The following is a 15,703-nucleotide window of genomic DNA, read 5'->3' on the forward strand; positions in this document are numbered from 1 at the left end:
ACCAGCAAACTATTTTTGCTTATTTCCTACTGTGTAGTACCCATTTGTGAAATGTGTTAAAGGGAGATGACAGTCACATGCGACTTTTTATTACATTTAGCCATGTTGTAAAACAAGAGTCCAAAAAAGACATCTTAAAACATACAAACTGGTCTAATATAGGCCCAACAGGAAGATAACTTAATATAATGTAGTCATACTGACATTAGTCATGTATAAAATTAATTTACTTGAAAATGGATGCTTTGAATTTGCTTTGAAAAAAAGGAATTGCATGAGGAATTTATGGCTCTCTCTTCCAGCGTTTCTGGCTCTGTGTGTAGCCATGTTTTATTTTAAGTGATAGTAAAGACAAAGGTAATTCCTGCTTTTGGAGAATGAAGCAGCTTTAAAATTTCAGGAGGGACTCCTGAGTTGAGTAGGATTAATGTAGATGAGTCTTTTTTTTTTTTCTGGGGAGTGCATCTTTGTTCATTGAATCAGTGCATCTCTTGGGTGCTTTGCACTACATTATGCTTTGATGGAAAAAGGATGGCAGGCAGTTTAAAAAGATGCTGTAGAAATAGGCTTATTGCCACCAGAAAGCTACGTCTGGTGCTCTTCCAAGAGAAGTCAGTGGAACAACCACAAGCATATACACAATGAACCAACTTCATGTTGTTTTCCCTGGTAGGCATTTTGCCCAGTTGGCTATAAGTATTAAAAGGAAGCTGATAGCTGTACCGTAACAGGAGAAAAAAAAATCAGTCTTTTTTTTTAAATTCAGCCTTTTTTTTTTTTTTTAGTCAGGTTTTCTTGACTGTCCCTAAATTTATGGCAAATTCCATAAATAACCACGTAGACAATAGATATGGATATTTTGTTGCTATAACCTAGTATACACTCAGTTTTACAGCCAGTCGAGTACTTCAGCCAGGCTTCTAGTTACTCAGTGTTACAGGCAAAGCAATTACTGTGCTTCTATTTTGACATGTTGATTAATAGTCTGGACTCCAAAGTTAAATCTGACATTGTCAAATGGAGTGACTTACTTGGCTTGGACATGATTTTGAATTACTCAGAGAAAACATCCTGCTTTCATCTGGCTGTTGCCTATGGTTAAAGCTTTCTCTTATTCTGCATGAGCTATTAATATTGTTCATTTTCCTGTACAGAATTCCCTGTATACTTGGAGCCCAACATTTTATGCTGTAGGCAGCTATAGAAGTGTTACCTTGAGCAATTCGATAATGCATGTTGAGAGCTGCAATTTAATTACTGCACACTTAGGAATAATTTCATATTCAGGCCTTACTTTTCATTTCTTGGCTTTTAGCTGTGTTGATAAGTTAGTGTATTATTTCAAAAGATACAGTTAGTGCAAGTGCTGACACATCAGCATAATAGCCGTCACATACTTAATGCTTCTCATTAGTTCCCCAGAGAGAAGGAAGCTGAATCAGGAACTTTGGAGTTTAGAGCAGATGAGAAGCGATGGCTTCACAGCATACTGTAACATTTCCATAGTGCTGGGGCTCCTTCAAAGACGTTAATGACTTGGTGTTGAAGATGGGTGGTGGTTGGTAGTGGGGAAGGGAGCTGGGACTCTAGAGGCACTTGATGGAGTACTTTCTGTCACTTTGATTGTCTACCAAAAATGATAGCAAAATACGTAATTCCAGTGTTGCATTTCTCAGTCATTTTACAGCTCTCTTTCCCCTTGCTCTCTGGGGACAGTGACAGGACCCAAGGGAATGGCATGGAGCTGGGATGGGAGGGTCAGGCTGGAGGTTATGGAAAGGTTCTGCACCCAGGGCACTGGGACAGGCTCCCCAGGGCCATTATCCCACTGCTCAACTTAAATTTTGCATTCCTATTGTTTCTTTAATACTGCTTGTTCTCCTCCTATTGACCTGCAGCTTTTGCTTTAATTTCCCAGAATAGCAGGTGATGTATAAACTCACCATTGAACTTGACTCTAAAAAGAACTTTACTTGTCCAGAGAAGGACAGTGGTCTTAACCAACAAATTACAAAAGAGATGCTGCTTTGTTATGTGTAAGTCCCACTGAGTGCACTGCTTTCTTCAAATAAAGAGAAAAGCATTATTGCTGTGTCAAAGAACTTGCACTTTCTACCCACCTCTATTAGGATATATATAATAATACAGATGGGCTGTCTGGAGACTTCAGTCCGAGGTGTACTTGAAATAAGTTGTCTATTTTGGTACTTCTAAGATCACCTGTGCACAGAGGTACCCCATCTGTTGTCCTTTTATCTCAGGTTTATATAATAGGGTTTTGCAAGGGTCTTACCTCGTTTATATAAAAATAAAATACTGTCCCTCCCTGCTCTGACACTTCTTCATTTCCAGACTCATCCTTCAATAAGAGAATTTTTTTTTTCATGATATAAAACCCATGACAAACCACCTATGGCCCATTTTCAGTTGCAGGTTTTCCTGTATACTGAAAGAACAACACTTTGTTCTGCAGTTCACCAAGCTGCATGAAGCAGTAGCCTGAAAACCTTTTTTATTTCTACTTTTTTTTTTTTTTGAAACTAAATTTAATTAGGTTCAAGTACAGAACCAAATGGTGTGGGTTGGGGTGCCTTACCCCAATAGTCTTAAAACCAACTGGAGTCTGAACGTCTGTATTTTCTTCTTTAAGCCACAGTCTGTCCTCAGATATTTCTTGGGACCATTGTCATTTTAATAATATATCTGAAATCGCGTGGTGAGTAACTTATTCAAAACAGTTCAACTCTTCCTTAAGTAATTCTGAGCCCCTCCCATGCACACTATTAGGAATAGTTAAGTTTTAGTGTTAGATTTATTTTTTTTTTACAGTGCAAGGAATTGGATGATTTGGGCAAAATGGCTGCAGTTCTATTGCTTGTTGGCTTCTTTGTGCAAGCTTGCAAAGCTTTTGTTTGCTTACAAAACTTGTGAAAAAATGACTGTGGGATGTTTGATTTTCTATACTAGAAATATTATAGTGTCATATTATAGTGTCTGACTTGGTAGCTGACAGCTGTGTGCTGTTGCCAATCAGTACTGAACAGAGGAGCTCTTTGAAGAATGGCAACTCCAGGGTAATGGATGGAATGCTTAATAACAAAAAAAGTGAATAATAATAATAAAAAAAATTGATTTAGCTTGTTAATTTTAGAACAACATCCTCCTTTTCTACTGTTCTGTATTTTTTCACCATTGAAAGTTGGCCTGATTGGTGCTGTGAAGTCTGCTTGTTTTACTGTAGAGACTATTCTATGGCTGCATGTACTTTGTTTACAGGATTCTGAAATTTTAGACATCTTTTGATGCATTGCCCTATGTTATGCATAGTTTGAATACCACAGGCACTGTCACTTATGTATTTCTTGGCATCACCAGCATCCTGCCTCTCATTAGTAGGGCCAGGGCTCCTTTATACCGTGCAGATTTATGACAAACTCTAGAATAACAAAATACTCCCGAGTATAATTTTCACTAACTCATGTGTAAATCCAGTGAGTGACTTGAAGTTCAATATCCTCCAAAAACCTATATATGATGTGATAGTGGCCTTATACACAGGAGAGCTGGTAATCCTTTCTTCTCAAATGTATGAAATACCTATTCGTAGTGCTCTTGAGAGGAAAATAGCAGACCTTAAAGTATATATATTTTTTTTCAGAAATATATTCCATTTTCAATTTAAGCACTGTTTTCTCCATACAGGATCTATGCAGTGAATGTTACAACTAAGTTATCCTGCTCTTTCGACAGGAATAGAGGCGTGAACATCTTTTTAAGCTAACCGTAGTTTCTTGCCCAGCTCTGCAAAACCATCTGATTTGGATGTGTGAAATTATAATGCAGAATAAAAACTTTGGTACTTAATCTCACAAAAAAATGATTCTATAATTCTTTTGTTCTCTCTAAGTAATATAAAATGCAAATAAGTTATTTGTAAACTTTTTTTTTTCCAGTGTAAGTGATGCTTTTTCTGTTGCATTTGGTACTTTATTCATAGACAGCTTCATTACAGTTGGCTGCAAATAAATGTGGCAGGGATAGTTGTGAGTGTATGAGAGCACTGACTGACCTACATTAGCAGAAGAAATATGTACTAGGTTATGATGCTTCTCTGCTACATACATATCAGCCCCTCATGAATTTGTAGGCAGTGAAACTTTAGGTATCACATAGACTGCAGTGTTTCTCTGTGTGAATTTTTGTCACTTGAATTTCATTCAAATTATAAGTCTATGAAAGTGCTTTACTGAAGAATAAGTCTAGGTAGAACCTGCACATTTTTCTTCTAGTGAAATAGTTTTCATGCTTTTATAAATAAAACATGTTAATAAATAATCTTTGGCTTTATTTGTGCAATAATAACGTTGCAGGAATTTCAGCTTAAAGATAAAAACAAACCAGTCTATGTGATGTAGTATGTATTTTTCAGAACATGTAGTACAGCTGGAGAAGAGGAGGTAGTAACAGAGATTTTGGGGCCCATAATGCCTTTCATTTAACGTTAGTGGAAACGGTTTCCCACATCAGAGGATAATAATAGACAAAAATGCCTAATTTGTATAACACAATGTATATACCTGAATATCTTGCCAGCTATGCTTTTTCACACTTAATTTCAATTCAGTTTCAGTTCATTAAAAGCATCCTGTAAAAATCAAGATTTATTTTTTTACTTTTATATTATTGTGAAAAAAAAATAAAAAACAATTTCTCTGAAAGTAGGAAACTATTTATGTTCACATAATAAACAATTAGCATTTATTGTATAAATTAATTTGTGTAACAAATTAGGATCATTATTTTCTGCATGATAACCCACAGGAATTTAATAAAAAGGTGCAGAATGGAGACAGTTGTGCACATGTGGTGTTGCTTGATAAACACTAAATACAATAGAACTTCAAGTTAGTATTAAAAATGTTATAGTACAACTCTATCACCCACTAGCTTGTGTTGTAGAGTAAGACGCTTGTCAGAATGTGAGATATGTCTCATTATGTGAGAAGTTAGAATAAAAGCACAATTTTGATAATTGTTGTGCTGCAACTGCTTAATGTAATTCAAAGTACGATGAAAACTTCGATCTACTGTATTGTTGGCTAAGTAACACCCAGTGCTTTGTGGAAGGTGACGTTGACAGCAAGAACTTAAATTCATCAAAAGATCTGCATTTTTCCATCTGGTTAAATCTCCAAGTCCTGTGCCACCTTTCCTATAGATGGAGGATCAGATTCATTACTGGCTTTCAAAAAGCCTAATCTGTGTAAAGTAGTTGAAGGCTACAAGTGGAGGCTCAAAATTAGAGCTTGATCTCTTAAGACAGTGAGCATCTCTAGGTACTTAGCAGTTCCTTCTGTGACTGCTGTTCTTCAGCTTGCTATGCAGAAAGGAAAATTCAAAGAGCTGGAAAGAGAAGCAGTTAGCCTTTCAGAGACTGTGCTTGTGGTTCAGTTTAATTATATTAAATAGCAGTGTTATCAGTTACCCATGCAGATGTTTAGATGTTTTGTGGCCATAGAGATGCTTAGTTTTTGGAAAGCTTGTTATTCAGCCATCCTCTACTGTTCAGACACCCCTCCATGACATCCACTGAACTCTGTTCATGAGTCTTCTTCCTTGGAGTTAGATGATTGATTACTAAAAGCTTAGCAAAGTATTTTAAAATCAAGATGAGCTACTTAGCTTATGACTCTATTATCTCCTTTGAAAGACATTATTTGAAAAAGAATATATTAGGAAAGAAAATGCTAAAATTAAACAACATTCAGGGATTGGATGTGGGCTACATGGTGTACATTGTTTTTTAAAAAAAACATACTTTTTGGCGACTAGAAAACAGCAAATAGTATTTGTTGGCCAAAATACAAATGTACATGCTAGCATGGTAAAGGCTGATTGAAAATGCACCAGTGCCTTCTGATAGGAGGTAGCCATTGATATTTATTTTTTTTCAGGTATCCAGTTATGTAGCAGTAGTGGAAGCTGTCTGGTTGTACATGTAGTTGGAGTATTATCCTTCCCAGATAGTACCACGAACAGCAAGAGTGAGGGCCAGGCTAGGGTGACTATGGAAGTTTTGCAGGGACTTTGCTGGCCAAGTGTTCTTTAAATGTGAGGCTGAAGTGTGAGGCTGACTGTACTAACAAGGGCCCTCCCACTGTTCACTTTGGTTAATACTGAATGTGAAGGTTGGATTTTGAAACACATATCAGAATTTGTTTTTGTGTTAGAATATAGAGTGAGAGATAAGAATGCTGGGCGTAAGCAGTCGTCAGTTTGTGATTGAATGTAGTATCAGGCAAGAGTGAGAGAAGTCTGTAGTAAGCAGGATGATGGAGGCTTACAAAGAAAATCATGTGCCAGCTGTGTTTTGCACAAGATGGTGTGAACTGATGGTAATACGCTTCTAAATTAAAATCACATGATGAAAAATAGCTATGGGAGACGTAGGAAATCTGTGAGCCTCATATCAATATTGCCTAAAATTAATATCTTATTTGAGAAATATTATTAGTGCTTATAAGGACATTGCCTTCCTGAGGAGGTCAGTTTGTAATTCTAATTTATTATTTGTTTGTTTTACTTAAGGAATCAGCTGGAGGGGATATTCAGTCTCCTTTAACACCAGAAAGTATCAATGGGACAGATGACGAGAGAGCGACGCCGGAGGTGACACAGAATTCAGAACCAAGGGCTGAACCAACCCAGAACGCATTGCCATTTACCCATAGGTACAGATTCCATTCCCACATCCTAATCAAGTGATACCTGTCTCCTTCCTCGTTAAAGGGACCTTCTCCCATGTTGTGGCTTCCACCTGGCACAGTTAAGAATTAAGTTACCTGATTTTTAATAAAATATAAAATACAGGACTGGCTTTCAGATTTGCAATATACTCTTTTTTTTCACAAACCAAAACCACATATGAGGAAATCTCTTGGAATGAGACTGGGGAGGCATTATTTTATAATTTTATCAGCTGAGTGCAATCATTTGAACACTCATTAGTGCAGATGTCCCTTTAACAGGAAGCATTATTTCAATGTCTGAGATCTTAAAGTTAACCACTTTATAGAATATTCCAATTAAATTTATTTTTTCTGCACATTTTCTTTAAATGACTGATAGTATTGGATCAGCCTTTCAGTGACAAGTTGTTGGAAGAAAAGGGACTCTTACAATGCTTCTGGATTATACAATTTAAAGCAATCTTTAATTGAACAGTTCTGACAGTTGAAAACATTTTTCAACTTGTATTGAGAACAGAAGAGATGTGTAGTCCTGCTCCAGACTGAATTATTCATTGCACTAGGAAGCAACCTGATCTAGTGAGAGGTGTCCCTGCCCATGGCAGGGGGTTGGAACTGGGTGACCGTAAGTCCCATGCAACCCAAACCATTCTGTGATTCTATGAATGCTGTACATCATTGTTCTTTAGAAAATGACTTTTTATTTAAACAATGAGTTAAGATGGATGTATCTTGCTTGTTAAGTTATCATTAAGTGGGATACACTTAATAAAACACATTATGGACTGAGACCATGTAGAGTACTATAAATATTTGATGAACTTAGAGCAAAACTAAGTATTCTACATTTATTTACGTTTAAATAACATGGTCTTATTGCAGCTTAAGTTGAGTTTAAGATCAATATCTGGGGAACACTAGCACCTCAGATATATAATGCAAATAATTTGAAATGAGTAAAGATGGTATTGTTGAAGAGTTCTCATTTTATGTAAGAGAATAATGCTATTAAAGGTATCTGGAAAAAATAATCTACATTTTCAAATGAGGAAAAGTAGTATAATTTTGCACTAATTTTTTAGCAGAATGATTCTGTTTATTTTTATACTTCAGCTATTACCAGTGCATCTATCAAATATTTTAGAAGAAATGGTGCTTTGTAAGAGTACTATGTGCATGTTGAAAGAGTATTACAAATGTTGCACATTTGTCAGTGTTCTGTAAAGAATCCGTTTAAACTTGTTACTTCTGCGTTGGAATTCTCAATATTTTTGTGAAAAGTAGTTGTGTTAAAGTCTACACACTAGAAATGTTTCTATGTTGTAGCTGCAAGATCTTCCCTCTCTTTTTGTATGTGTTCTCTGGTATGCTAATGTAGTGACTACTTTTCTCTGCATTGAGCCTGACCGAAGATATTTTTGAAACTGTCCAGTTGTAAGATGGGGTAGAATAGAGGTTATAAAATGTACATTCTTTGCATTTTTCTTTCATGTATGCAGTGTGAGTGCCTTTTTTTAATTTATTGCCCTGTCATATACCACTAGCTAGAATAATTTTTATAAACAACAATTTGTGTAGGCCACTGAAAACCCCAACTGAGGCTTTTTATATACTGCTACTTAACTGAAAAGAAAATGCTTTTAAGTGCTTTCTCACATTTTTTTTTTTTTTCATATAGAAGGCAAAGAAGCCTCTTATGTGTGTGTGAGTGTCAAGGAACACTATCTCAACCAGAGGGAAGCTACCATTTAAAATCCTATATATTTCAGAAGTCTCCAGGTACTTCCCAGGCACCATAATGTTTTACAAGTTGATGTCTGAACTCTGTTTGGGAATGAGCTGCCTCAATTGGATTTAATTGTTGGCTATAATGAAACTCTAATGAAGGCTCTCTAAAATGGCACTATATAACACATGCATGAAAGAGATGGAAGGTGGGGCCTCCAGGATTGTGTTAGCTGTGTCTAAGTGGGCATGTTTTTGAGAAGACGTGATAATATTAAGTGGGCAACTAAGTAGAGATACTTGTGTTGGCTGGAAGAGTGCTCTCTGCAGGCAGTCTGCCTGTCCTTGATTTAAAAAGAAAAAAGGTAAACTAACCTTTACACTCTGATCATTTGCAACTCTTTGGGCTTTCCATGTGTCAGTGGTACAGAAAGGGATTGTAGCCCTCATGGTTTCCTGCCTTTTGCTGAAGCTGTGCGTTGGTGGCGCTCCACGTTTGACAGAGAAGTGCTGCCACGCTGAACCCTTTCCCTCTGCACCCTGTTGACTCCTGCTGATCAGTGAGCCTCCTTCAACCTGTGTTTCAGCAAAAGGAAAGTTTAGGTAGTGCTTCTGGGTGAGGAGGATAGTACTGGAAGGTGCGTGTCTAGTCTTGCGTGCAGCAACGCTTTGTACATACTTACTTTTATTTCAGGAACTGATCAGATGCTAAATGCTTTTCAGAAGAAAAGGTTGTACAGTAATCCCTCCAATGAGTTCAGCTGTAGGGGATGTGAGAATTACTGATGCTGGCTGTGCTTCACTTCTCCCATGAATAGGAAAGCTATATTCTACTATGGCATGGCAGTACCTGCTCATCCAGTGAATGTCCTCAGCATAGGCTGGAGCATAGGAAAGGCATGCGTGGAGCCACTTGGCAGGAGCCTGGGCAGCCACAGGGCAAAAGTTTGAGTTTTGTGGGCAGGACAAGGTGCTGTGGCACCGCACTGTTGAGGTGGGAACCACATTGCTGCTGAGAGGGTCAGTGAGCACAGCTGAGTGCAGGCGTCTCGGCAGTAGAGGATGGAAGTAAAAGGTTGACAGAGGTTGTTTATCAAAACAGTGATCTGGGGAAGGAGTTTATATGTTTTTGTGTGAACTGGAAGGGCCTGATAGGAGCTGACAAGGTCAGAAACCAGAAGTGTGGAGTTCATGCGTTAGTCTACATCTTGTCATTTTTAATCTGCATACTTGAAAAATGTTCAATTTCATTTTGTTATAACACATCCTCTCTGGACAGATACGGCGTCTTCTGCAAGCATTCTTCTCTGCACTTCGTATGTTCTGGTGTAGGTAGTTGAGCTTGTCTTGTTTCTGCAGCATAAATGTAGACTACTTCGGTATTTATAGTTATTTTTTGACCATTTATACCCAAAAGCCGAATAAAAGCATTATGCAAGTCACCAGAGTTTTGTTATTAGAACTTCACTTTCCAATTATTTCAGTAAATAATTGCTAGTATTGAAATTAACTTTGACTAGTATATGTCCACAATTCTATTCATATCCCATGAGCATAACATAGCAAAAGTCAGTCTAGTTGCTTCAATTTATCCATAACTGGGAAGTCCTAAAGCTCTTCACAAGCAGTGTGATTCTAGTCAGATGCGCGAGAGAGAAGGATATTAATCAGTCATCAGCCTTGCACAGAAAGATAAACTCTTGCAATTAAACCTCTTTTAAACCTTTTTTTTTTTTTTTTTAACTAAATATGGTTAATGTTGAATTATGAAGTAATATCACTTGGGAACTTATTTTGATGTATAGCCTGAGCACTGCTGTCATTACTAACTGTTGCCAGAATAAATGAAAATAAGAAGCATAAACTTGACATTAGAATTTTAATAATCTTGACTGAGACACTGATCAGTCCTTTTCTGAACTGTGATTAGTCCAGGAATGCTTTTTTGTAACAAATGCTTGTTAATCAAGTCTAATATTTAAAATATGACTGAAAAAGGTATAGATTTCCTTTCTTAACTAAATTGTGGTCTGCTTAGATATTGTTATTTTTTATTTCTTCCTTTTTTCCCCCCAATATTTTGCATATTATTTAGTGATAGTTTTTTGTTTTTTTTTTTTAAACTGAAAAATAGGTTGGTCATGAAATGGAGTTTGGAGAGAAAAAAGATGCTAAAAAAACTTGTAACCACTTACGATGTGCCTGCACCTTGCTTTTAAATAAAAGTTTTAATCATGCTGGTGCATAGTACAGAATGCCTAGTCATCTGAATGAGCCTAAAGGAATACTATTCTAAGCTTATTCAGCCTTAGAATATAAGTCAAATACAAAAACTGAATAGTATGTAAATCTCCAACTGCTGCTTGGGATGTTTTGGTACCTGCTTGGTAAAATCTGCTTAGTGAAGTTGCTTTTTCTCCCTTTTGAAAAGAATACATTTGTTTGTAACAAGTTTTATTCCATTCTTGGCGCTTTAGAAAGCTGTGGGATAAAACATACTTTCAGAAAAAAACTTACTATAAGAGGATTCTTCTGGGATGAATCTTGAACGTCTTCAATTTTCTGTCAAGCATGACTTGAACCTGTTACGTCATTTTTTCATGTAATAAGCTGTTCCATCTAAACTTAAAGAAACTTGGATTTTCTATAACAGTGTTTCGATTAGAGAATATACATGTGTTTGTTGCTTGTTCGTTAAAATTCCTATTTTTGTATTCAAACAAGTTTTTAATATGAAATTTTGACTCATTGCCTTAGTGAAAATGGACTTATTTCAAATGATGTTTATATCTTAGATATGTTATTGTCTAGATAGCTTACTATTTAATAATGCTGCATGTAAATCCGATGCTGTAACAACAACAAAAAAGATAAGATCCTCCTAAGATCTTGCTGCTAGCTCATGTTCCTTAACTGAGTTTTCATTAAAAGTTGTATGCAGAAATCTGTTCAGTAGACTTTTCACTTTGCGTATCATAACCATGCACTTCTATAAGCTTAAAATATTTTAGTTACCTTACAGTAAAAGTACTTTGTGGATCATGTTGAATTAAGTTGGCTTTGAAGGCAAGTTTTGAGGTAATAAGTTTTTGTGCTGTTTTTCTTTGGTTTCAATTTATAGTCAAATCCTAATGCTTGGATATTCCTTAGTGTTATATGTAGCTTTTTTTACCAAATGGGGTGGGAGCATGCATAACTTTTTTAACTCTTGATTTTCAACGCTGTCTAAGCTGATTGTAGCATTAATTCATGTTGTGAGGAACCTCAGGAGGTGTTTAATGCCAGCTCCTGCTCAAATATGTCAGCCATGAGATCAGACCAGGCTGCTCTAGGTCTTACCTAGTTGGTTTGAAAACTTCCAGGAATGGAAATGGCTAAAGTTAGACTTTTTTGAAAAGGTTTATCTATAACATAAAAGGCAGTAACTGTTTCCAGACTGCATGGTGCTATAATGAACTGTGGCATCTTAGAGCACATCAGAGGAACACTGGTAAATTCAATTACTCTGTTGAGAAAAGGTGATTATTTCTTCAGGCACATTTAGAGAAGAAACTCAAACAACATTTTGTTTGATGTTGTGAAGGCCTTAGTTGTGGTGTTCTTCTTCCTCTTGTGCTCTACCAGCAAGGCCCTGGTGGTCTCAGGAAGAAGCACATGGAGAAGGATTGTTCTTCCTTTCCTTCCTGACCCAACTCCCACTGCTTCCCTCACTCCTACACTTATGCCTAGGTGACTGGGATTTAGTTCAAGTCAGACAACTTTGCAATAAAAGTTCTTGCTAGGAAATTATTGGTTTGAAGTGAAGATCTTGTGTTTGTGTAAATTATTTTTTCTCTGACTTCCCTGATTGTAACAATTACTGAAAGTGCTATAGGAAATCTGGAATATGTGCTAAACCTTTACATATTTTCAATCCAGTAGTGTGTCAAGCACAGTATAGTACAGCTCATACTGTAACATTTCCATAAGATGTCTCTAGGTATGGAAGGAGAGGTGGAGAGGACTTGTATATACTACTAGAAGAATGGCCATGGTACATGTGTTGCTTACAAATACTTTCAAATAAAGCAGCTGATAATATACATTATAATGTTTGCAGGAATGGATGACAGCCAAAACTAAAAATAGCCCAACACTTTAAAAAAAAAAAAAAAAAAAAAGTAATTTCACTGTCTCCCTTGAGCTCCTAAGCAAGTTCTAGTTTGGAGCATGTGAATTATCCACTTCCTGTCATTTATTTAATGAATGCTCCAAGGGGTGATTCAGAAGATGAGAGCTGGGTGTTGGAAAAACAATGATGTAAATACCATCCTCAGGGACCAGTGAGCACTCTAACTTATCTGGCAAGTACATTCTTAGAAGAGGAATACAATCCTTATGTAATTTAAATTAAAAAAAAAAAAAAAGCATACAACTTGGAACATGTAATTTTTTCCCCTTTCAATCATATGCATAAAAAATAAAAAGGAAAAAAAGAAGGCCTGGTAAAAATGAAAGAGCTAAATTGCTTAAGGAATAAACTTTCATTTTTTAAAAGAACATATCCATTCTGTTTTACCAATACAAAATATGGATGATATTAAAAGATTCTGTTAACATTTCACCAACTATAAACATTGCTGCTATGATTATCACATACAGCACCAAATCAGTGTTCTTTAAGACACCATCATGAATTTTGTTATGTATTCTTGAAATGTATTCTTGAAAATACCTACTCCCTTTAGGAGTCTACTGTTACTACATAGTGGCTTTTTTGCTATATTTAGGCACTGATGGTGGAGCTATTCTCTTTATTGTATATATTCCTAGTAATTTAGTTTCACAATGAACTTTTGTATGTTCTGGTACTGGGTGTGTATTCTTGTTTAAACTTGTGAGGTTTCTTTTATAGGATTATTTGTACATCTAGTATTTAGAATATCTGTGGTTTTCTGAGTTTTAAGCTCAAACATGTAGTCATCTTTTCAAGAAGAATTCCAACTGCAATTGTAGGTGATCTTGTGTAGACAGTTCGTACCTCATGTTTTCTTCACTCATACTTTCATTATTCAGTGTCTTTTGGCATTACTGACAGGTCCTCATAAGAAATCGTTCTACCAGTAACTAGGGCTAAACTCCAAACTGAACTTTCCCAGGACACCATGAATAAGTCTAAGAGGTTGTCTTTAATACACCAGAGATGTCTGGATAACTTTCGTTGAAATTAGGTCAGCACTTCTAACTATAGCAAATACTTCTTCTACCAGTGGCTTTTGAAACTGTTTTCAACATTTTAGCATTAAAAAGCAGACACCAAAGAAATGCTGCAGCTCTCAAATCACTCTTCTCCAGTGGGGAGAAAAAAAAGTGAAAAATGATGAGAGGAAATGGACACTTTTAGGAATTGCTATTTTTTTTTATAAATCATCTGTGGAAAGACTTAATACTTTGAATGTACAAATGGCATGCCTTGTTTGGGTTGGAAACCACAGTACATACCTACAGCTATTTTTCAGACACCCATTTAAAAAATGTGTTTACGTGAACAGAAAGCCATTAACACCTGAAGTTACCAGGAAAAAAAACCACACATTTCTATCAATCCCTGAGGTCTCAAGTGCATTTTCTAACAGTCATGACCCTTGAAAAGAGAAGCCTTTATGAAAAGCAAAGGCAGAGGGGATGTTTTGCAGGGCAAATATGACCACACTTTTAATAGTGCCTGATTACTCAGACTTCACTGTCTCATCCTGATTGGTGAGGGAAGTAGGTGTGTGGAACTATACCTTCATTTTAGGGTCAATTTTTGATCAGGAAGTTGGGGGCTTTCTTTAGAGTCTGGAATTTGACTATTTGTAAACAAGACTTTCCTATGGCAATCTGTTTGGCAGGTAAGAGTATCACCCACTTTGCACTCATCAGTACACACATGTGCCTTGCTTCCCCAAAAGCGGACCTCTTCAAATAATGGCCCAACAGACAGTAAATACATAGCTGCTTTGTTTCAGGTGCAAAATTCAGGCCACCTATCTTTGCCAACACAAAAACGTAACACTTAGGCAACCATCTGTTTCAATAAACAAGCAGCAAAGAAACTTTCCCAGATTTGTTCGTTTGCTGTTTTCTATCTCTAGAATGGACTCTGGAGTCACAATCTCATTCTGTGAAAGTGGAGAATAGTCTAAATCTGGGTTTCAGGTTATGCATTCCCATCCACACAGAAAACATTGAAATGGCTGCGTAGTTTCAGGGAAAGGAAGATTCAAATCACTCTTAAGTATACTGCAGAAAAATATGTATTACTGTTTTATTTTGATGCTTGTTTCATTTCTTGTTAATTTGTTGTCAAGTTTGGATTATTTTGTAAAATCATTATACAGAACATTGATGAACTTGTTTAATTTATAGCAGTGCTATATTCATGGTAAAATGCTCCTGTCACATTCCTGAGATGTACGGGATTATGAAGCACTCCTGAACAATTTTGAGCTTATAGTGCACAAGCTAAAAAATATCTTTAAACAAAAATGCAGAAAACAAGAGTCAACTTAGTTTTTCATAGTTCAGAAGGCCAACATTTTCAGTCTGGTATGTTAAAATCCATTACAACTCATTCCAATTATAGACTTCAAAATTATAGCTTTATTTTTTTCAAACACTTGTAAACCTGTATCCCAAAGCCATTCTTTCTTGATTTTTTTGTAATGTATACTCTTACTGAAGAAACTTCTCCAGTTGTAACTCTAAGTTCATCTGTATTCCAAAAATTATTTTCCCAGTTTTCTGAAAAGATGGGATCTAAAATTAAATCATATGAACAAAAGTAGCTGTAAAAAAGCTCCAACAAAAATAAGCCCAAACTTTCCAGTTATTAGGTCTTTACAAATGCAGGCTCTTTGTGTTTCCAAGTTGCTTGCTCCATTGAACACAGCTGATGCCAATTTAGTCCTTTTCTTGCTGATAACATTGTTTGTCTTCTATGTTTTCTGAGGTGTAGTTTTGGATCATGAGACACGTAGTTCTCATATGAGAAGTTGAACATACACATGTAGATAGATACCCAGCTCTCATTTTTATTTTTATTTTTGTGTGTGTGTGCTGCGTGGTTACAGTTTCACCATCATCCAGAATACTGGTTGATAACATACAAGCATGATGAAAACACAAATGGCTTAATTACTATTCTTGAAACACCACAAAACTCATTTTTCTTCTCAAACTTCCAAGCAGAATATAAATAAATACAC

General features: G+C 36.2%; 1 protein-coding gene across 1 annotated transcript in view; it reads left to right on the forward strand.

Moving 5' to 3' along the window:
- Positions 1-15,703, forward strand: part of HOMER1 (homer scaffold protein 1) — an 84,710-nt gene that overhangs the window by 33,272 nt on the left and 35,735 nt on the right. Inside the window, exon 5 of the mRNA XM_032206491.1 lies at positions 6,589-6,731. Within this exon, the coding sequence (XP_032062382.1) occupies positions 6,589-6,731 (143 nt within the window). The remainder of the gene's footprint in view (positions 1-6,588; positions 6,732-15,703) is intronic.

Source organism: Aythya fuligula, chromosome Z (genome assembly GCF_009819795.1).
Source record: "Aythya fuligula isolate bAytFul2 chromosome Z, bAytFul2.pri, whole genome shotgun sequence".
NCBI classification, from domain to species: domain Eukaryota; kingdom Metazoa; phylum Chordata; class Aves; order Anseriformes; family Anatidae; genus Aythya; species Aythya fuligula.